The 24,196-nt window shown below is 37.5% G+C and overlaps 1 protein-coding gene across 5 annotated transcripts in view; it reads right to left on the reverse strand.

The window, feature by feature from the left end:
• The window catches only part of LOC124872883 (transcription factor 4-like), a 272,600-nt gene that overhangs the window by 137,867 nt on the left and 110,537 nt on the right, over positions 1 to 24,196 (reverse strand). For all 5 annotated transcript variants that reach the window (XM_047373296.1, XM_047373299.1, XM_047373298.1 and 2 more), the window contains one exon: positions 821 to 879. In XM_047373296.1, the coding sequence (XP_047229252.1) occupies positions 821 to 879 (59 nt within the window). The remainder of the gene's footprint in view (positions 1 to 820; positions 880 to 24,196) is intronic.

A 24,196-nucleotide genomic window follows, 5' to 3' on the forward strand; every position in this document is an offset into this window, starting at 1 on the left:
CTGTGTTTGTCTGTCTGTTTCTGTCTGTCTCTCTGTGTCTGTCTGTCAACCCCTTTTAATAAACAGGTGAAAGAAGCAACTTTAAATGCATATAAAAGCATCTGAAAGGCAAAGGCTACAGCTGGTTAAAACTGGACGCATTGAAATGAATTTGGTATTAATATTGTAATTTATCTACACTCCTTGCAGAACTGAAACAAACTGAATTGCAATAGATTAAAAGTTTCTTTCCAAGAAAATATTTAATGATATTTTAGAAATTGACTAAAGAAAACTGCCTTGATATTTTTACATGAACCCAATTGTGATTCATTTAGACTTTAGCTGCTTAAACTGAGCCAGAATGAATTGCTTTGAAATGGACTGAAGTAGAAATATTTGATTCATTTGCACCTTATTAAACTGCAATGAATTAGACAAAATCTTTATAAAATTAGACTTACTTGGAATGAGTTGGATGGAACGAGGTAACAAATTGATTTATTTGGGTCCTAATTGAAAAGACTGAATTGGAATGAACTGGGTGACCATTTGAAAATGAGCTTTATTATTTGGAATCAATTAAAATGAACCGACTTTGATTCCTTCAGATTCTATTTTTTGAAACTGGGACAAATTGGACTTTAACTGGACCGTACTTATTTTAGAATGTTTGTCGTTATTCAGGAGGTTGACAGAACAGTTAAACGGATCACCAAGACCCCGATCATACCCAGTCTTTGCTTTAAAAGAGACACTTTCACACGCAGCAAAGCAGCCATAAAGCCCAGCGACTCACCCGCTGCGCGCTCATAAAAGAACAATTTAAAGTCACACTGACCTGATGGCAGTGTGGGTTGGACTCCCTGCCGTACGAGTAAGAACTCCTCTCCGATTTACCTAGATGAGAAAAAGACAACAGAGTTTGTAGTTACTGTCTTTCACACGTTATTCATTACTTGCTGCTGTGCAGAAAGACGTGAAACTTATATGCATGAAGTTTCATACACTTACTAATTTATTTTTTATAGAACCAAACATAGATGAAACCAGAGGACATTCTGAGGAATTATCACTTGTTGAAATCCAGCCCTCAATGTCCGTGACTTATGAGGTACCTCTCTGACCTTACAGGGTACTGTGCTGTTAACTGGTGTGTTTATGGACTTACAGGGTACTTCCCAGGATTTACATGAACAAAGCGGTTCCCAGGACTTGAAGAGTATCTTCCTGGAACTTACAGATTGTGTTCCAGAAGTAACTGGACACTTTTCTAAAACTTACAGCTTACTTTCTGGGACTCGTAGATTCTTTTAGAAACTTTCAGGTAACTTCAGGGAAACAGATTATATTATGAGTTACCTGTACTTATACTTTAAAGAATAAACAGGGTATTTACTGGAATTTGCAGGGAACTTTCCAGAACAGATATTTTTACCCGTAATTTACCAAAGAGACCCTCACTGAAACTTACGGGTTACTTGCAGGAACTTACACAGTACTTTCCTAAGATTAATGGGCTACTTTCTGGAAACTACAGGGTATTTCCCTTAACATGCTCCTCATTTTTGTGTTCATCAATTTCATTGAGCCTTCCAAACGGATGAGGAGTGAGTTTTTTCCACAGGACTCAGTTACAGTTAAATGTAATTGAACCAGATTTTAAAAATGGTATTTATGGTTCACATTTAATACTTACATTCACAATTTAATGAACACAGTATTCTGACCCTTCTTGAATCCTACACATAAAAAGAAACCAATTGAGGTATGGAAAGAGATTAAAATAAGCACTAGAACCAATGAAATTAGCACTTAGCATTATTAGAATAATAGCAATTAATAAAAACTAGTGACCCCACTCTTAAATATAATAAGGACTTACTGCATTAGAAAATATAGATAGATCTCATTTTTGAGAGTGTCCTTGCAGAACAGGAAGATAAACAGCAGTAATACGAATCAAAAAATAAAAATAAAAAAATCACAGAAATACCTACAACATTGTCAAGGACCCACAAACACACTCTCACAACCACCAGCATAGCAACTACATGGCACATACACTTAACACCAAGACATAAAATAAGACAACACACACAGATGCAGAGTTCATGTTCATATAAGTGGTAGTTGCAATAAATGATAGAACTGATTTAATTGATGGAATTAAAATCAATAAAATCCCTGGTGGATTATACATACCTATTTATGCATAAATGGGTTTATTGAGGTAGGCAGAAGTACAAATACATTTTCCAACTTTCACTACTTGATGCTGCAAAAGGGTGACTAGAGGCCAAGTATCCATAGTTTTTGTGCCAGACCACCAGGTGCTACAAAGGTAGGCTATACTTTCCTTTTTCTGAACGAAATGATTCGGTTTATAACTAATCTATTTACTTTTTATCTTCTTTTACTCCTTAATAAGCTGGTACACAGCAAGACTGTAATGTCATTTATTTTTGTCTTCTTTGTATATAATAATAATAGAAATAACAATGTATAAATATGATTATGTGTTGTGAAATGAAGATGGCGAAAGAAAAATGCTGATTTCACTACCCAAGTTTGTGATTTCTTGTTCGTGCTAATTTGTTGTACTGTATGATCAAACTGTTTATTTTCAGGCATTGCTGGTCACAATACTCATGATTTCTCTGGAAAGGTTGATGAAGAGTCGTCCCACTATATTTCCTACCCTAAACATTTATTTTTCTCCCAGGTGAAGAAGACCTGAAAAAGTGGCCGGGACCAGCCTGACAAATGGGTCCATTGACACATTATTACTTAGAACATGAGATCTCTGGGGTTCAGGAACAATAGGAATCCAAAGATTGTGTTTGAGGGTTGAAAACGTGTGGTTGAGAAGAGTGTGACAGGAATGAATGAAGGTCCAAGGTATGAAAGATGAATGATGTGAGCCGTATGAGTGAAAGGTTCAATGGTGTGTTTTAGTTTCTGTGAGCTCATTATTTGTTTTAGGTTTTGATTCATAGTTGTGTTCAGACAACTAATGAACGTTTTAAAGTGCACCAAGTTTTGTTTTTCAAGTGTTTTTCTCTAATGTCTTTGTTCCCTAGATGTGTTCAGATGCTCACAAGTTGAAACAATTTTCTGGGTTTTAGTTTCAGAGGATGAAAACTTACATTTCTTATGAATTTTCTTGAGGTGAAATTGGATCTAAATTTTCTTTGGGATGGGAACAGAACCAAATAGAACCTGTCATTCTGCCATAGGGTTCTGGTTGAATAATTTGATGTTAAAAGATTTGGTCGCCCAATCTTTTTTAAGAGGGGAGGCTGAAGCTGGCAGGTGTTGTGTGTCTTAAGTGTTTGTCTAAATTTCTGTTTCAATGTTTCAATGTTTCAATGTTTAGACTTCAGAAAGAAACAAAAAGAAATAATAATCATAGGATGGAAAAATGGAAATGGATATATTGGGGAAAGAATGCCTGTTTACTGAGATCAAATATTTAACAGGAATAAATAACTAAATAATGGTATGGTTAAGGTTGTACAGAATATGCAAATTACTTTTATCTAGTATTGGGGGTAGAGGTTACGGGGAAGGACCCTAAAGGTCTAATTTAGGTAGATATAATTTACCTAAATATAGTAGGGAGCCTTCCTCCCTCCCTGTTAGATGGAGTAAGGGGGAGTCAGGTTTAACCTAAACCGGCTCAGTTATGGTTGAGGTGTAAACACACCCTCCATTTCTGCTACCTGTATGACCCCTTCTCTTTTCCAATGGTTATAATCGGTCTGACAGAGAGAGATATTCCAATCATTGTGGTTTTTAGTATAACAATGACCATCAGTGGGACCCTTTGTGGGGTTCCTTGAGACGACATTGTTGTAAATAAGCGCCGTTTAACTAAATAATCTGAACTGAAACTATCTGTGTAGTTATGCTGCTATAGGCTTAGGCTGCTGGAGGACATAATGACCACTTTCACCCTCTTCGCTACATTCTCACACTACTCTCCAATTTTGCATTATTTGCTGTTATTTCAGCTTTTAACTTTATGTTCTCTCTTTTCTCTTCCTAGAAGCTACACCTGGCCTGGCTCTGTGTCTACCTGTGACACCTTTCTGGAGAGAAGCATCATCCAAGCTTCTGCTGGCAACAACTTAATGCTCACCTTCTACAGATGATGCACATGGTCCTGTCTTTTAGTGTTTAACCCTTTCTCTCTCCTAGACATGGCGATTGACTGAGCTTAACTGTAACTAACTCTATGTGCTCTCTTTCAGACTCTAACCTTGAAAACTGGATCAGAGTTTATCTGTTCTTTCTTTCTAGATGAAACGACTAAAGGAGCTCCATCCATTAACATTTACTTTTCCTTCCCATAGAAAGTACTCCTGGATCAGTGCTTCTGTGATCTTTTTGTGTCTCTGCTCTGTTCTCTCTAACCTCCAGTCGGTCGTGGCAGATGGCCGCTCATACTGAGCCTGGTTCTGGTTCTGCTGGAGGTTTCTTCCTGTTAAAAGGGAGTTTTTCCTCTCCACTGTTGCTACATGCATGCTCAGTATGAGGGATTGCTGCAAAGTCAACACCAGTGACTGTCCACTGTCTCTACATGCTCATCCAGGAGGAGTGAATGCTGCAAGTCACTGACTGGATGCAATCTGCTGGGTTTCCTTAGACAGAATCTGAATCTGACTGAACTGTTCAATGATTACGATTAATTGGAATGTATGAACCTGACTTTAGTGAAGAACCTTGAGACGACATGTGTTGTGAATTGGCGCTATATAAATAAACTAAATTGAATTGAATTGAAAACTGAATATAATCAAATTATCAACGCGCTTGAAAAGTAGGTTGTCCAAAACACTGGACACCTTCATGGTAAATGATATAAATACTATAGATGACTATTATATTATCTACATATAAGATTCTCATGAAAACAGGTATTGGAGCATTTCCTGTTTCCCAACAAGCCCTAAAGGACATTGTTATTGATTTTATGCGTACTGACAACAGAGTCAAAGGATGTAGAGATGTGCTTGACACTTTCACCAGGTCGGCTGAGAGAGATAATCACACAATCAAAAAATGAAGTGTCTGGATGCGCTGCCCTTGGTGATGTTTTACATCAGATGATCACCCACTGAGCTCATGGGTTTAACTCCCCATCAGCTGCTGACAGGAAGAACCATACCCTGACCTTTCACCTCCTCTCTTCAGTCGGGGTGTGAACCCAGTCTGGATTCACAGAGAAAACAACTGACATGTTCAACGATTTTAATCTGCTGTGAAGTTTTTGTCTCATAAAACACAGGAGGCTCCAACCAAAAAACCAACAGGAGAAACAAACTCTGGATGAGGGCAAGACTAAGGTCAGCAGATCATATAGCAGGAAGGGAGAGACGTCCTCCGAAGGAAACCTCAGAGAAATCAGAAAGCACCTGAGGAAGAACATAAAACCAAAGTGTTGGAGAAATTATGATACTGTGCTATGAAGAGGAGGACGAAACACATTGTTCAGAGCCAGCCTGAAAATGGGAACAAAATTAAATCACAGCCATAAACCGAGGATGCAACACCAGGCTTTGCCCAAGGCCAACCAGGAATGGGGAGCCAAGGATGCCACACCAGGAGGATGACCAACCTTTTCCTGCGGCCTGGAGGGGGACCGGACCAGACGACTACAATAGATAATTGAACAGGGTCTACAATATAATGATACACAGTGCTGCTCATTTCCGCTGTGCTTCTAGCTTTTTATTATTTTTGTTGTTTTAAATTTTTTAACAGGGCCTTATTATCTATTCGCGATGTTTTAATCATTTAAATTTCAGACGCACATCAGCACAGGTCTGTTCTATGGGAAACAGAGGGGGTCCACACACCGAGGGCTGCAGACAGTTACCAGAGAGCTGGTACTCCGTTTGGGGGCCGGAGTTATGCGACGGCCAGAAGGAACTGCCTCCCATATTCTAGTTTAGGTCCATATGCACCAGACACATTGATTGATGTGAGGTGGGTTTTTCCCACCTGAACAGGGGGATTGTTATGGATGTTTGATTCTGTGGCCTTTTCTAATCATCTCTTTGCTGCCTTAAATAAATATATCTGCCCTTGTTGCTTATCTGCTGCACCGCTCACTGCTACAGCTTATACAACATAACACATGTTGATATCACATAAGATGCAACACATAGTCAAAGATAAACTGATACAAGAGGATGAAACCCTTTAGGAGGTTTAAGAACAGGCTTAGATAAAAGCAGGACTCACTCTCCATTCTTTGCTCGTCTCGGTTCATCCCTAAGATGGGCTGAGGGGGGCCTGGTACCGAAGGTGAATGTCACTCTGTATCTGTTCAATTGTATACTCTGAACATTGATGATTTTGGCATTAAATCTTGATTTTATACTTAACCATTTCTCATTATTTCACAAGGTAAATACTTTGCTGGTTTTACTGGTTGGGTCTCGGAAATGGAGAGAAACGGACCCGGTGGTACACAGGGAGGAAAGAGAATAAAACTCCCCATTTTACAACAAAACTTACAGGTTAATTCCCAAATCTTGAAAGGACCTTTCCTAAATTACAGATTACATTGCAAACACTAATAGGTTTGTTTGTGGGACTTCTTGGGTGCGTCTGAAGAGAGAACTGTTTTATGAGGTGACTTCTGACTTGGTACTTTATAGAATTTACCCGGTACCTTCCAGCTTCATTTTATAGAAGTTACTTTCCTTGAAGTTACAGTTATCTGAGACTTTGTGAAACAGAAAGTTAATTTCTCTGGAACATATAGGTAATATGTTTCAGTAATTAAAGCTGAAGTGCCATTTAATAATGAACAATGAAGCAGTCTGAATATAGATGGGTTTACTTGTCCAACACAGATCAGTTTGATTTTTAAAAATGAAAGAAAGAAATAAAAGAATAAAAGGAGAATCCATTCACAGTAGCTTTGAGAAGTTATTAATATATTTGTGTGGAAAACGGTCAAAGCTAGTTCTGGTCTATTTTCCTGTTCTCTGATCTCCCAGCTGAGTGAAACGGACCTCTGTTCTGGATGAAACGCATCGATCCATACAGAAATCAAAGAGAATCACAAGAAACAAACGTTTTGATTTTCTGCTTTCTTTTAGCTACAGATTTCATTTTTTTTTATAAATTCAGCCAAACACAAACTATAACACCATGTTGGAAGAGTTGATCTCCTCTGCAATATATGTTGAATAAACTGGGAACTATATATAACACCGCCTCAACTATGAAGCCTTTTGTATTCAGAATATTGTTATTTTTTCTTCTATGAGCCTCACTGGACGAGTGTTTGTCTTTAGAGACTCATTAGTGCGCCCGCTAAGCAACCGTCACTCGTCACAAACCAAATCCAGAAAACAGCCGACCCTCGAATAATAACTGAAACTGAGTCGAATGTTTTCTTTACTCCAGTCATGGATCAGCTTCAGATGCTTTAAAACTTCAACCGATGAAAAGTATTAGAGCTGTTTTACAGTTTACAACAGCAACAACACAGTAACAAAAGATGAATAAAAAAACTGTGTTTTTGGTTCAACTCTATAATATCCATATATTCCAGAGATCAGAGATCAATGTCCAGGAAGAAAACCCTCTTAACACCAACACCCGGCCCCGTTCTACGTAGACGGACCAGTAAATAAAGAACTTAGTTTTTTGCTTCAGCTCTTTTATTGCCACAACAGACCAGAGCATTACAGCAGAAGCTTCAATCCACCTCTCTGCATGCCTCCATCACTCGTGAACAAGACACCAACATACTTTAACTCCTCCGTCTTGTAAAAAACATCCATAATTTCAGTACAAATACATCACTGAACACTACTTTGTGTTGATCTATCACATAAAATCCCAATAAAATACACTAAATTAGTGGTTATAATATTCTAAATGTATTCCAGCAAGGAAAAACTGTTTTCACATTTCCATGTTTTTTCCTCCAGTGTGTTTCTTTTGTTGCTTTTCCCCAAGTAACCAGAGGCTGGAGTCTTTCCCAGCATTCAATGGGCGGAAAGAGACCCGTTCATCACAGTTAAATTGAACTCTAATCAAGTCTGTTTTACAGGGATGATACATAAAAACATATTTACATTAAAATATAACAACAGGGAATGTACACCTTTCAGTTTCCCTCATGTAATCTCGAAGCTTCGAGTTGCTTTTGGGTTTCAGACGTCTCTCCTTTCAGGTCTGCGTTCATCTGATCCATGTTTCATCAATCTGACAGACTTCACCCAACATCTTTGGTGTGATTAAAATCAGATGTCCAGAACCTTTAACTGCAAGCCAGGGATTGATAAGCACATAAGAACCTTTATTTTTAAACCCAAACTCAATGGGTCTCGCTGTGAAAAAGGAGTCTGATGAATTCTGGAAACGCACCGGCTGCCGTTGTGCGTAGACAACAAAGCTAATTTCCTCTCCAGCTCCTGAACAGGCTTCCCCTCCTCTCTGAGCTGTGGGACGATTACTATTTTTACCACGCAGACTTTCTTTTTTGGATAAAAAACCTTAAATCTGCAGCCAGTCTAAATATCAAACCGCAGTTAGTGTGTAATTACGTTCTGCTGTCGGTGCGGATGAAATGGATGAAGCGTGTTGCAGGGCTGGAATCAGGCGTGTATAGACCAGCGCTGAATGCATGCCAACGTGGTAGTCGATGCAGAAGAGGTTGATAATTACAGGCGTATAGAACAGGAATGTGGTCGACCGTGTGTGTGTGTGAGAGAGAGAGAGAGAGAGAGAGAGAGAGAGTGTGTGTGTCCAAAACACAGGCCTCAGATTCAGCTACAACCGATGCCAGCTGGACCAGTTTGGCACATATACAAAGACACCCCCACACACACAAAGTACAGGAAATTACTGCCACAGATGTGCGCTCTCTCGCTCACACACATGTAAATATGTAGAATATTTTATGTATTTATATTTATACCCTACTGAAACTCGTCCATTCACAGACAAGCTCACACACCACACGGGACGCAGGCAGAGTCTTCATACGTTTACCGAAAACGCCAGCCTGAAGTCTCCCAACAGTTGTCATTAAACCACAAAACTTCACAAGCTGAAGCTGCTGAAGTGAAAAATCAGCTAGTTTACAATATCTTTATAAATCTGCTCATTATTTTTATGAAATAAATCATGTTAAGATTAAAAAATACCTAAACCAGATATGTCAACCTGAAATATCTAACCAGAAAATGTTCAGTGGAAATGTGAGCTCAAGATTAACCCTAACCCTAGACATTAGACATGAAGGTTGCAAATTTGTTCAACAAATGAAACAAAAACAAAAAAAACTAATGAGACTAAAATGACTTTCAATAAAACATCTTACAATAAAGAAAAGTGTTTACGTGGAAAATGGAGGCCTTCATCCAGCTCTAGTTCTGGGACTGTGAAGCAGAACCACGAGGGGGTGGGAGATGCTCTGGCAGGAGTTTCATCCCTTCTGGCACAGCTGCCTTAAATAAAAATACCCCATCGCAAAACAGCGAGCAGCACTTCATTTATGTGTAAAGATACCTGGAGTACATACACATGTGCAGGCAGTGAAAACACCCATGGGAAACTACACACATGAACACGTCGTCTGAAGATGCACTAGAAACTATCCGGTTGGGATTTCTGAAGGACAATAAAAATTACGTCCGTATGTTTTTTTTTGTTTTTATTTCTTTTTTTTTTTGCTGGTCTTGGAAGCAGTAACAGATACGAGATCAGGCTGTTTTTAAATCCTGTCAGCTCACACTGATTTCTAGATCAGGAAAATAATTACAGCCGTAAAATTAGATTTCATTTGTTTTACTTCACTTATATTTCTCATTTAAATATATTTGTTTGTATTGTTTTTTTATTTAGGGAAGATAAACATCCAATAAATCTGCAAATGTACATTATTTACTAAAGATACTGTACTATGAACATAAATAGCTATTAAACACACAATAACAACGAGTCCCCAGCCTCTCCCAGTGTTGCCAGAAAAAAAAAGAGGGACTCTGCTACAAAATGAGCCATTGAATTTTATTAAAATATTTTTAAATCAAGATTTTTAAAAGAAATAGATGTTTCTGTGCTTCATTCCCAACACGGTGAATTCTCAGGGTCCATCCTCTCCTCCGGCCGAGCACACAAATAAAAATGCTCGGTATTTTAATTTGGCCATTGAAGAAAGAACAGCATTAGAAAGAGGAGAGGGGTCGGAGCCGAAGCTGCACGGGAAGGGTCCACCAGAAAATCACATCCTCTGACAACACAAAGTATTTTATAAAATACATAAATATTTTCGGAGTTTGGAGAAGGATTATTACCTACAAAATCTATTACTTGATGGGGGAAAAAAAATCAGTGGAGTCCACAGATTATTTTAAAAAATCAATACAAAGCACATGAATAATTTTAAAGTGGAATATTAGTTTTCAGAGACCCTTTAAAAAAATAATTGAAAACCTGAATTATGACCCATAAATGAATTTTACATTTCTCAGAACATCCAAGTACTTTCATGTCTGCAGAAATAGAAAACTAATTAAAAATGTTTAATTATTTTCCTCTGTAGACATTAAATAAAAAAATATATGGAAAATCAACTTACACTCGGTTGATATTAACTGAGCATTTATCTTACTTAAGTTGCAGAGTTCCCTTAAATATTTTAGTCCCCAGAACAGAAACCAGGGTCCAGGTTTACCGAGCTTTCAGAACTGTTTAAGAACAACAACTTTCTGTCATTCGGGTTTTACAGTTAAATTAAAGGCCAGAGAAAGTGCTGGAGTGAGCAGAGTTTTCTGTCTGTCTGGAGCATAGAGTAACTCAGCGCTGCCCCTCCTCCACCTGTTGCTGAGCACTGGTGGTCATCTGGCTAAAACAAGGCTGCCACTTTTGCTCACTTACAAGGATGACATATTTAGACATATTTTAATACTCATTACTCTATGAAAAATATAAAAGTTTAAAAACTCAACATTAAAACAAAGAGTACAAATTAACACCTGAAAACTACAATTACATTTAATGTCTTGATGTATGACTAAATATTACAGATTACATTACTCCAACTGTAACAATTAAAAGGTTATTTGATTTAGCAGCTTCAGATAAAAGCAGTTAGATGATGTTGTACACGTTTGGTGCGTAAACTGTTGTAAACACCGTGAAGCTGTGGGGATTTTGGTCAAGCTTGTCATACGGTGAGAATATGATCGATCTCTCAGGTTGATTAAACCTGATTCAGACGAGGAGTATTAAACTGGACTTCATCAAGAGCTGCCAGCCTCCTAAAATAAACACAGATTATTAATGAACCCTTTCCCTTAAAATCAATGCATTTTGGTTTCTAAAATAGATACATTTGCTTTCATATTAGTCAAGTTGACCTGAAACCAGAATCTATTTTGAGGGGAGAAACCACCTCAAAAACACAGATTTAAAACTTATAGAAACCAGTTCTTACAAAACGTCTGAGTAATTATTTCTTAAGGAAACTGAAATTGCTTTCAGGAACATCGCAGGTATGTGGGCACCTCTGCCAGAGAAGTCACCACAAAGTGGAACTTATGTTTCCTTCATAGTTGCTGTGGTCTTCAATGAAATGTTTTGGAAGTTGGCGGTGTTCCCAAAAACATCTAAGATATAGGAAGTCACTCTGGTCTTTAAGGGTAAAACCAATTTACTACACTTACACTAGGCTTAGATTTAATGCAACATCCTTCAGTTTAATTTAGAATAAAACAGATCTACTAATGAATGCTGTAATAGCTGAATTGTTGCAACAAGTTGTGGGTACAATATCTACTGAAACATGAAGATCTATACGGGTGTATAACCAGATATTACAGCTAATTCCAACCATGAGGCCATTACAGCTTAATGATCTCCGTCAGTAGAAATGTTTGACCTGCGCGACTTTGGGAATTTAGGGGAAAGCCTCTAAATCTCAAAAGGAAAAAATGAGACTCCCCAATATCTCAGCCAAATTTTAGTGGTTGGCATTTTCTCTGCTAACCTTTACAGAACTCTGAAGAACCCCAAATGACATTCTCCCCAGACAACCAGCCCAAAGAGGCTCACTGATGGGTAACAAATAGCCGAAGTCGACCACTCGGTCAGCACGCGGACTGCAGAGATACTGAACGTGGAGGAGGGGGCTTTATTCAAGCCACTCTGCTCTATAAAGCCCATAGAGAAGTCGGTGAGCCAGGAGGACCAAATCCCTGCTAATCCACAGTGCGGAGAGACAGAGGAAACACAAATCAGCTCCATTACAAGCTGAGCGCTAACAGGAAACAGGAAGCTCAGCTGGGCTATTAGATATCATGACACCGCTTCCTAACAGACCATATTAACTCTGGATTTTTTCAAGTTTTGACCTTTTTCCAAATTCTAGCAGTATATTTCACAATAATACTGATGCTGAATGATATGTCAAATGTAGGTTTTACTGAGTAGATTTCTGTTTACAGTCACTTATCTGAATGAGATGGAAATTAGGTCTGTTCTTGGAAACCTTGTTACCCAAAGCTTTAAAAAGTTTATATGGAGATCCTGCAAAGATTATTGCTGGAAAAACAATCTATTTTCCAATTCAAACTGGATGCTACTTTGACAATTTCTATCAACCGAAACATTTTAAAAAATAAATCAAAACCCCTTTGTAAGAAAAAGGGCAGCATAGGGCTCCAAAGACGACTTGATTCTATATAATTAGTATTTCCAAAGGGAAGCCCAAATAGACCCTCCCCATAAACCTGACACACTGCTTCCTTGTCTTGCTGTGTATGCTGGCATATTAAAAAATGTGTGCTATTAGGGTCCAAAAGTGAGAAGATTGACATTTGTGAAACATGAATTCCTGTCTTTCCTTTGAATAGTGTGATTTGTATCTGTAAAGCTCTGACTCTGAATAGTGTGTGTGTATCGGGATCAACGAAGTGTTCAGGCTGCCCTCCCCATTTACAGCATCTTGTTGTCCCAATTGTCCTAATGTATAGTTAGCTGGTTAGTGCTGGTTAGCTGGTTTTATTGCCACCACCATTCTTTACCTCATTGTTTTTTGTGACAGATGCCTTACCCACGCTCTGCCTCCTTAGCAGTGCTAATCTTTGCCTCCTTTCTAACAAAGAGTATATATAAGAAACAGAAATGACCCTGCAAAAACAAAGATTTACTGATGCAAGGAAGCGAAAACTGAAGATCGAAACGCAATCCTCTACACTGCACCTTTTCACCGATTCTCTACCAAAGCACTCGCAGGGGTAGAGCATCCCTAGTTTATGTTGAGTGTCAATCACCAATTAAGACAAGATTGCAGCATAATTTTCCTGTGGCATCGTATCTTCTTATACCGGGCCAAGAAAACACTCATACTGAAATACGGGGCTTTAGGAATTTGGGACATTAATTTGGTAATGTTAATTGTGGTCGGTATTGATGAGATAGAAGGATTAGTTGGTAAAATACTGGTACAAGTCAGAGCTGTTTAATAAAATCAAAGGACAACCTGAATTTCCAAATTTAATACTCCTCCTTCATCGCCTAAACCAGCTTATCCTTGTGGGGTTGCAGGGGGGCAGGTGCTTTTCTCCACCCTGCACTGGTTAGAAGTCCATCACAGGGCAACACTGAGACACACAGAACAAACAACCAATTTACAGAGACCAGTTAAACTAACGGTCATGTTTTTGGACTGTGGGTGGAAGGCAAAGCACCTGGAGAGAACCCACATATGTTCAGGGAGAACATGCAGAAAGAGCCATAGCCTGGAAACAAATCCTGAACCTTCTTGCAGCAAGGCAACAGTGCTAACCACCATGCCATGCCGCCTCATTTATTAATCAACAGTTCCTAAATATTCTGAACTATTCCGAGTTATATAGTAGTTTCGTATTTTGTTTGTCATTTTAGATTAAAAAACAAGAAACTCCAGCTTCTCTTAGGAAGAATTTACACCACTGTGTGTTGCATGAACTGACACTTTTAGGACCCACTGGATGCTTTATAAGGAGGTTCCTGAACATCAGCCTTGCGTAGTTTTATTAAAGTGTTTTCTAAAGGATTATGGGACTTTATATGTTGAAGCGTTGGAGCAGAGGCTGTTGGTGTTGGGTTTTTTAAATATAATAGTAATGCCCTTAAGAATACAATTCACTTCAGTGTACTGTATTTATCCAGGATGAATTCATACAAAAACTCTGTAAAAAAAACAAGACAAACTGGTCTTTATATCCTGTAATGTATAACCAATAATATAGATTCCAGGCTTCCAGGATTTAAAACCTCAACATTTAATCCTGACAGTATATTGACTAAGACTGGTGGCTAGTTTAAGAACAGCAGTTCTTTTTTCTGTCTGAAATGATGTCAAACTGACAAGTTTAAAAGGTCATTGAAATTATTTAACATTTTCACTGAGTTTTTTAATTAACTGGTTCATTGGCAGGTGATAAACTGACAAAGGTCAGCAGAAAACAGAAAGCCAGTAACTGCCTGTAAGACATTAGCCGAGTAGACGGTGGATTTCTTTTCCAAAAAGCAGAAACCTTTAGGTTTTGGACCTTTAAAACCCAGGAGTAACCAGTAGAAATTCTCCTTTTCTTTTTTTGTTCTATCCCGCCTTTTTATTTGTTGTAATAAAACAGATACATATGGGTTTTTATAACTTGATCAGTTGGATTTAATTTGATCTGGAGAAAATGAAGCTCCCTTTTCTTTTTATCTTCCATAAAACATTTTTTTTATTTAATTTTCTATTAAGGGCCAACATTCCTGGATAGCATCAAGGATTCCTCATGGAGAATCCTTATAACTTTTCTAGATCACTGTATTCTATGACAGAGTTTGGTTAAAAGCATTCATAAGTGATGCTATAAATAACAGCAACACTCAGTTCTGCATGAGTTTTTCTATGGCTCCAATAAGAAATAACCAATAGGTTTAGGACTTCTTCACCTCCAGGAACAATACCGTGATATCCGTCTGTTCTACTAGAAATCCTCTCAAGGGTTTCTGACTTTTAATCCGTTTCTGAAATTATTTGTTAGTTCCACGTTTTGGCGGTTTGGTTTGTGCATGCTGTTTTGTAATTTGAAAGCAGTGGCGCTGTCTCCTCTGTACGCATTAAAGTTTGATTTTTTAACACCAGAGAAATAAAAACTGTGATCAGGTTTTAGTTAGATGAGTATAAAAATGTCTCTTTGTTTGTGAGCCTGATGCTGAAAACACACCATTCATATATGGGCAATGACATCACCAGATGAAGCGTAAACAGGGTGTCAGAATATGACAGCATGGGCTAATAATATTTACTTTTATGTTTTTATTACTTTGAACATGAAAAATCAAACCAAATAAAAATGCCTGTCCATTTATTTTTTTACACACAAAAAAGGCTCATATTTCTATTTATTACATTATATTTGTAAATGAAAGATCAAATAACCTGTTTTCTTTTATGGTTTTCTAATGAGAAAATTCACTTACCAAATATACACTGACAGTTGAGAACGTTGAGCTGATTTTAAATAGACAAAGCTAGTTTAAATTACTAGCTGTCCACATGTTAGTAACAATAAATAAAAAACCTTTAGTTTTTATCTTTTTTTTGCAGATGCTTTTTGGTCCAATCAAACGAATGAATATTAGATCCTTTTATACAAGCTTTTCAAATGTTTTTCATTTGTTAAATACATTTTTAAGTGGTAATGTAGAATATTCTTAACTTTGGCCAGCACTGTTGTTCCAGAAATTGCTGGATTCACTAAAATTGTTTAGTTTAATTTGAATTTATTTTTGTTGTTGATGGAGAAAAGAAAAGATGCAGGTGTTTTACCGGCCATGTTCTTCTATCTTTCTCCTCTACGGTGATTGACTGCGTCAGTCACATTTGCCAGCGATCGGATCTTGGATATGTTTCAGATTTTTCAGATGCCAAAGGAAGAAAACGACAAGATTGTCTTGTTCAAGTAGTAAATGCCTAAGCTCCTTTTGGCCCCTGAGTTTAGAAGAAACATTAACTCTTTCTTAGTGGGAGAGAAAGGACTCGGAAGAAATGATATTCTTTGACACCCATATAATGAATCCATTTTAATAAAATATATGACTAATAGTGCAATTTGATGAATGGCAAGGATGAGAGGAGAGGAAAAAATGGAAGAAGGGCTAAAGTTGCTGCTGAATGCAGAGAGTGTGCTGGGGGAGGGTTAGACCGAGCCGACATGAATCATTCTGAGCAATTCAAGCGTTTCCATGACACCACCGGGCACCGGTCCAAAAGTTTCCACAAAGTCTGAGAGGTAGCCGCACACACACACTCTAACAGACACCAACAGCATCTAACTGGGGCTGCATTTCAAGGATCTGGATACATCTCCACAGCAATGTCATTGCGTGTAAAGCGTAACGTCTTTAAAGGAGATCATCTTCAATTTCACATAAGATAGTCGATGAGTAACCGTCGTCTAACAGAGAAGTCTTCCTCGTGACATACACACCACTGCCAGCACCACCGGCTCCATCACGACCCCCCTGCAATCCCAGCAGGCACTGATTCCCTGGCACCGGAACGAGTGAATACATCAAACAACAGATGAATGTATACGAGCGTCGAGAACAACTTGAGAGACCTGGCATCCATCTCACATCTGTCGCCTTCTACCTTTAGCAAAACATCACGCTCAACCTCAGCTCCAATTCTTCTTCACTTCAAAATTATCAGCACTAATTTTGTGCTTTCTTGTGAAATGTTTGCACTGTATATATATGATCAAAGCCAGGAAAATGTTTTAGTCTGTGTTTAAGTGTCTAATGAACTGGTTTGTACCGTTTCATTGCGAGCTGACGGTACTTTGTTCGTGTTCTTTGTCTGCATTTATAAATGCTGTGAATTCTGCTCTATTATCTGGTATCTGCTGCTTCATAACAATATACTCATCAACAACAAGTCTGGTGTTTAAACAAGGCTTTTTTTTCCCGTTTTTAATACCATTATATAACATGTTATTTATCAAAGTTAATAAACACTTTATTTTAATATAACCTGTTTATGATCTACATTAACTTTTGTATCCCTTTGAGGCAGCAGTATTTTGTTCAGTGGTCACGTTGTCGGTTCTTCTCTACGTTGCATTTTGTCCTTTTTAAAATCATTCTCATAAACAGTTATGGTGTTTAAACACTGCAGCTAAATAACTGTACATTTAATTTTGTTCTGTTTTATATGGGTTTTTTTTTCATGTAAATTTTCCTCAGTAAAGCTCGTGGTGTGTCTCGTGAGTCGCCTGGACGTTGTTTGAAGGTCACGTTGTTTCATGCATTATCTGCATTCATAAATCAAGCACAGCCCATTTTATTGCTGTTAAGTGTTAAATATTTTTTCTGCCCTAAAGTGGATTTATTTTTGCAAAAATAAAAATATGTATAATGTCTTTTTTGTAAAACTCCTAATCTACAAGCTATCCTCTATGTTTTACTTCGGTGGCTGAAAATATCACTTTTAAGATTTCTGTTCTTAACATTTTCAAAATTACAACTTATGTATTTTCACTGTGAATCAGATGCAAGGCCTCTTGTGTTAAATAAAGTAAATTGTGTCTTTTTGTGCTGTAGAAACTGAATTACTTGTTAAAAATCTCCCTATAATAAGTGGACGATGAAAATAAGTGTGATGTTTAAACACAACGTAGTTCAGAGATTTAACGTTAACTTTTCCTGTTTCAAAGTGGATTTTTTTTATCATTGAAAAAGTATGCAAAACCTACTTTGAAGGAGCCTTCTTGCATGTTCTTTACAAGTTGAAGAACATGTTCACTAAGACGAAACACCATCCTGGTGTAGTTGGTGACAAGTTTCTTTTACTGGGTTTTCTTGAGTTCAGCTGGTTTGACCTCTGATTGGGAGGCTGCTGCTTATTTTTCAGAGGTCATGGCTGTTTCATGTGCCTAATCTGAATGAATAAATCCTGCTTCGTTGTATTGTTTCTGCTGTCGGAAAACAAGTTATCAAAAATTTACAATATTTGTACAAAACACAAGTTTAAGTTATAAATGGGAACCACTTATTTTAATCAGGATTTATTTAAAAACTTATTTTATTTGTAAAACTGTTTTATTGTTTTATTCAGTACAGCTGGTATGGACCAGTTTTAACAATAAGCTGATTGGACTGTTGGGACATATGTGAAGGTATGAGTGTGTTCATAAATATAACTGGTTCAACATCCCTTTCATGAGATAATTTGGTTTTATTTTGCATCTTTATTTAGGCTGCTGGAAGAGCTGTCGTAGGCCAGAGGTCTAACTTGTTAATCAGTGTTAAAAACAGCCTACAGAACAAAGCTGAATTGATCTTTGTGTGTAGAAACAAAAAGGTCTTGCCTGGAAACACCAAAAATGTTCAGAAGCAATAAAACATTTTATATTATCTTTATGTATGTAAAACAAAAACAACAAATGTTCCTCTGATCTAAAAGATAAAACTCCTCACCTTTATTTGCTCCATCACAACATGAATGTTGATCCAAAGTATTGATTAGATAAACGTCATGTAACAGAATACAGAGAACCTTCTGGTTTCTAGATCTTCTCATTCTCAGGTCTGGTTTAGATGTCAAACACAGCATTAAAACAGCAAAATGTATGTTTTCGATCAGAAAACTGTGCTTTAAAAAATATGTATTCAGTGTATAATTCAGCAAAGATCGGACAAGTCAAACAGTAGATATTGATTTTAAAATTAAGCTGATTTAACTTCATCCAGAAACTAAAAAATAAAATCCTGAGCCAAACACAGCAGTGGTGTTTGCAGTGTGGCCCGGGGGCCATTTCAGGCCCTTGGAAGGATTTTGTTTGGCCCGCGACCACAGCTGGCCAGACAGCACAGGTGATTAAAGCAGATGGAAACATTTTAGATTCAACACAAATAATTTTTTCTTCATTAACCATGCCTTTTGCTTTCACTTTAATTTAATTGTAAATAAGACAACAAACATTCAGCGACTAAAAAGCAGACTTGCACAAACCAACAACCGCTCGTTTGGTCTATTAAAACTAGATAAAACTAAGATACTTTAAAAAAAAAATGGCAATAAATTTACTGTGTTTCTGCCTCCAGTTGGTTCCTGTTGTTTTAAACATACATTAAATGGTCCTCAACTGAAGACACTGTTTGTATTTGAACGGGCTCAGGACCGGTTCTCCCCTTCAACATTTGGTACTTCCTTTTTATACCTATGTGCTTAACATTTCATCCCGACATGTTTATCATGTTTCACATATGTCCTTACATACTTACATGTGTATGACATAAAAGAGTAGTTAATTTCAATTCAATTCAGTTTATTTCTATAGCACCAATTCACAACACATGTCGTCTCAAGGTTCTTCACAACAGTCAGGTTCATACATAACAATTAATCGTAATCATTGAACAGTTCAGTCAGATTCAGTTATTTATTCAAATTGGATAAAAAGTTTTTCTGTCTAAGGAAACCCAGCAGATTGCATCCAGTCAGTGACTTGCAGCATTCACTCCTCCTCCTAGTTAAAGAAACACCTTTACTATTTATTTAAATATTTTTTACTAATAATCAGGTAAACGAGTGAAGAAACCTCTGAGTAAAGAAGCAATGTAGGTGATTATGGATGCATAACTCAAGAATAACTAAACATTATTAATTTTTCTCTTTCAAAATAACTTTTTTTTTTGGGTGCGGCGCTGGTGGTGTAGGGGTTAAGCGAGCGACCACATATAGAGGCTATAGTCCTTGAAGCTGCCGTCCCGGGTTCGAGTCCTGGAGCCAGCAACCTTTGTCGAATGTCTCCCCCTCTCTTTACCCCTCCTTCCTGTCTGCCTACTTTCAAAAATAAAGGCCTCTAGTGCCAAAAAAAGTCTTTAAAAAAAAAAACAAAAACAAAAAAACATATTTTTATTGCAAGCAATAGGCTACATGTGAACACAAAGGCAGTCAGAACACAGTCCTATTACATGTTGAAATAAAAAGTCAACTAGGCGGCTATATGTCAATGAGGTGAGTACAAACTGATCGGTAAACTAATTGATATAAAAACAATTGGTATGAAACAACCAAAACTCCAAAGATATGGGATGGCAAAGAGATACAATGATCTGCACCACTCAAATATCATAGAAATCCTGGAAACTTCAGTTAGAAAAATTTGGGATTTTGGAACGGAAAATGAGTAGGAATCATGAAAGATGAAACACGGAGCCTAAAACGGACACAGATTTTTGTTCCTATTTCAGCATTCAAAGACTAACTGCCACTATGATAGAATAATGCTAATAAAAATAAAGCATGAGATATGTGGTAAAATTCAGCATAGTACTGAGTATTAAATCTACACCACAATGAGTAGCTTTCTTTGGCGTTTGTTTGTTTGCTTGTTTGTTTGTTTGTTTGTTTGCTTGTTTGTTCCAGCTGTAATTGCTTTAAAAATATTTTGTATCAACATATTTAAATTTTTTTTTTACAAATCTAGGCCTAACAATGAATTCCATTATAAACTTCAGTCCACATCATAAATAACAAATATTTGTGTGTGTGCGCATTTATGTGTGTGTATATTTATTTCAAACCTGTGTGCAGTTCACAGTTTGTCGCATATATATATATATATATATATATATATATATATATATATATATATATTTCCATACCTAGGGGAAATCAATACCATTTTCTATTTTTCTGACCTCTGAGAAACAACAAAATGTTAAAGAAAAAAAATCAAATTTCAATGATAATGCATCCAAAAAATGTGCTGTGAATGAGGGTCAATGACACAAAAAAAGCAGGAGGGCCACTGATTGCTGAAGCTAAAGTTACACAAAAACAAATATTTACAATGCCCAAAAAACTGCTGTGAGATCAAACTGTTAAAGGAAATTATATAATTAAATAATGTGGAAAAAGAATATTTGATGAATTTAAGGTTTAAAAGATTTTATAAGCCAGCATGTTGGAGAACCAGAGGTCTTTGTCTGGTTGGGACACCACGGATAGAATGAAAATTAAGCTTCTGGCACCTAAATTTGCTCCCAGTTCATGTGAAAGAGTTCACCCCCCCCTGATTTACCAAATAACCTTCATTCTCTAAAGCTGGCCCCCCTTTACCAACCTCACACTCACCACATCTCATCACAGCAGCCACTCACCCCTCCTCCACCCTGGCATCAGCAGACAAACAACACAAACAACAACGAGGCGACAAACAGGGGCCACACCTCGGGGCCGTCCAAGCAGCAGGACTTTAACAACTGCTTGGAGCACTCCTCCAAAACCATCAATGGTGGGTTTGGGCGACATTAAGAAAATGAAGAAAGTCAGGGAGAAATTCCCGTAAATTATTTATTATTCGAATCAAGTTTAAGATGTTCCTTTCACAAAGCTTCTGTTCAGCGAAAGACGGCGACTCGCGGCGAACAGTGTGTCACGGTGTGTTTTCTGTGTGTGCCGGGCTCAGACTGAAATGCGGCAGCCACTGCAGATTTTTGTTGGCTTGCTGACAATGCTGCGCCGGTGCCAAGCCCCGACGGCGGAAACGACTAAAAGACGCATAAGGCTGGCATTAGAGCCCAAAATCTGCCATCTCCCTCCTTCTCCTCTTCTTCTTTCTTCTTCTCTTTTCTCGCTCCGTGGCACGGCGTTTACTTTGGTCGAGGTCGGACTCGATTTGCCAAGTTTTGTCAAACGTAAATTTGTCAATTTGTCTTCACTTCGATCTGATCTGAGGAGCAGAAAACGGCACCCTAAAAAACGAAATAAATGAGTTGATGCCATGTTTTTTTTAATACTTGGACTTCATCTTGTTTCCAGTTTAACATCACAGAAAATTCATCTGTTTTCATTCTTTCTTGGGCTTATAATTTTGCCACCATATCTGTCGTCTTTGTCTGGAGGATTTCGAGCAGCACTTCCACAAATACCTTGGACAAAAAAAAGCATCTGGAGTTACATCCATGAGGCACCGAGCCCATGTTCCTCCTAAAACCTAAAACAAATGAAGAACACACTCTAATTATGCTCCAAAGACAATAAAACAAAGCAAAATGGGAGGAAAAAAAATCCTCTGTAAAACATTCAGGATTACCTACAAGTCAAAGCCTGATTCTGTGTTTGGAGTCCATTATTGATGGAACAATGTTTAGCTGCATGGTAAACAAAGCGTGCTCCAGTTGTAGCTGTGAATTGTGCTCCGAGTATTGTTCAGGAGACAGATGACGACTGCTAATGTCGAACTGAGAAGGTTCTTAGAGGTAGATTTAACTCATTTCTTCTTGTCTCTGAGGTTGAGACGGAAGCCGAGTAACAAAGACAGAGGTGGCTTCCAGAGAAAAGGTGTGAAATTTGGAATTAGCGGCACAATATGGAAGTATTAAAGTGCAGCACAAAGAACAGTGAGCGCTACATGGTGGAGTGTTGTTCTCTGACACTCCGACTAAATAAAGACGCTGCGTTTATGCTCCCATTATTTTCAAGTGTCAAAAAGGCCAAGAAACAAACTCAACACTGAAAATGCAAATAGCTTCCCTTATATCGCCTCTGATACTGCGATGTCTACCGTAGCTTTAGCTGTTAAGACATTTATTTAACTTCCTATAATTTGGTCTAGTATATATCTACAACATAAAGGCTTATTAAAAGAAAAAGTTATTTTTTCCAATGTTTGACTTTTTTTTATACTAGACTGTAAAGATTTATTTTACAGTCATCTATAAAAACTGAAAAAGTTGTTGCTGTTGGATATCATTAATGTAGGAACCACGTTTGTACTGTCTATTAAATAGAAAAAAGTACTTTACGGTCTACAGTGGGGGTTTTCAAAACCTGTATGTTTATTCTTATACAATCGTTTGGTTTGCACTACATTTTTTGTGCATCTGAAGGACATTTATTTATTTTTTCTATCTAAACAGCTTCTTTCTACATCGGCCGTTTGGATTAAACGCGATAAATTAATGGATTCAAATGACATAAAATCTGACTTGATTCAAAAAGAGAAACTGTAGAAGAAGCTAAAGATTAGGGTGGTGGCAAGGAGGCCTTCTAACCAGACTTGGAGATCATCATCTTCATCTAAATGTCATGGGAAACATGCAAAAAGCCTCTCAGCAATTATAAAAAGGGTCTGACTGCTGTAATGCCTGTAAAGATTTTTCCATTGTTTACTGTAAGGTTATGAATAATGTTTGACGTTTGTTTTGACTGTTTCTAAAATGTAATAAAAACATTTACATGGTTCTATTATTATTTGAACAATATTTGGTGAGACATTAATTTTGCTACAACTGCTAGCAAAACTAGTAAAACTAACACTTGCAATTTTGGTGGAGTGACGCACTTATAATAAGAAATGTCACATTTTTAAGCTTTGTTTAGTTCTTATTTAATATTTTAGGATAGTTAATAGTGAACTGTTGGTTTGAAAGTAAAACAACTATTTAGGCTTTAGATATTAGATTTTGCTTGGATTAGATCCAAAGTGAAGTCAGCGCTGAAGCGTTTTCTCCTTTAAACTGTGCTGTCTCCCTCTAGATGAGAGGATGAGGAGGCAGAGGAATGACCCTGGAGAGATGGATGGTGGGTCAGGTGCTGTCAGACTGAAGAGGTCAAGGGTGAAAGGATCCTGGGGTTCAACATCACTTTCTGATTTCTTTCTGTCACTGTACTGCCTGTCTGTTCGTGTCTCCTCCTGTATGCCTTCCTAAATGAGGACTGCTATTTCCTCCTTATGCTGTTGTCCACTTGAACAACTTTACTGCTTTTTGTAAATCATGTATTTAAGGACAGTAATAAATTAGTTTCAAGAACTCTAAAAATAAGATGTAAAATCTTATTAAAATTATAATAGAAATTCTTTGGGTCCAGCTGATATCAAACTGGAGTCTAGGTATAAGTAATTATAATTTCTTAGTGTCAACATGCCAATATAATATACAGGGGTTGGACAATGAAACTGAAACACCTGGTTTTAGACCACAATCATTTATTAGTATGGTGTAGGGCCTCCTTTTGTGGCCAATACAGCATCAATTCATCTTGGGAATGACATATACAAGTCCTGCACAGTGGTCAGAGGGATTTTAAGCCATTCTTCATGCAGGATAGTGGCCAGGTCACTACGTGATACTGGTGGAGGAAAACGTTTCCTGACTCGCTCCTCCAAAACACCCCAAAGTGGCT

This window comes from Girardinichthys multiradiatus, chromosome 8 (assembly GCF_021462225.1).
Source record: "Girardinichthys multiradiatus isolate DD_20200921_A chromosome 8, DD_fGirMul_XY1, whole genome shotgun sequence".
NCBI classification, from domain to species: Eukaryota; Metazoa; Chordata; class Actinopteri; order Cyprinodontiformes; family Goodeidae; genus Girardinichthys; species Girardinichthys multiradiatus.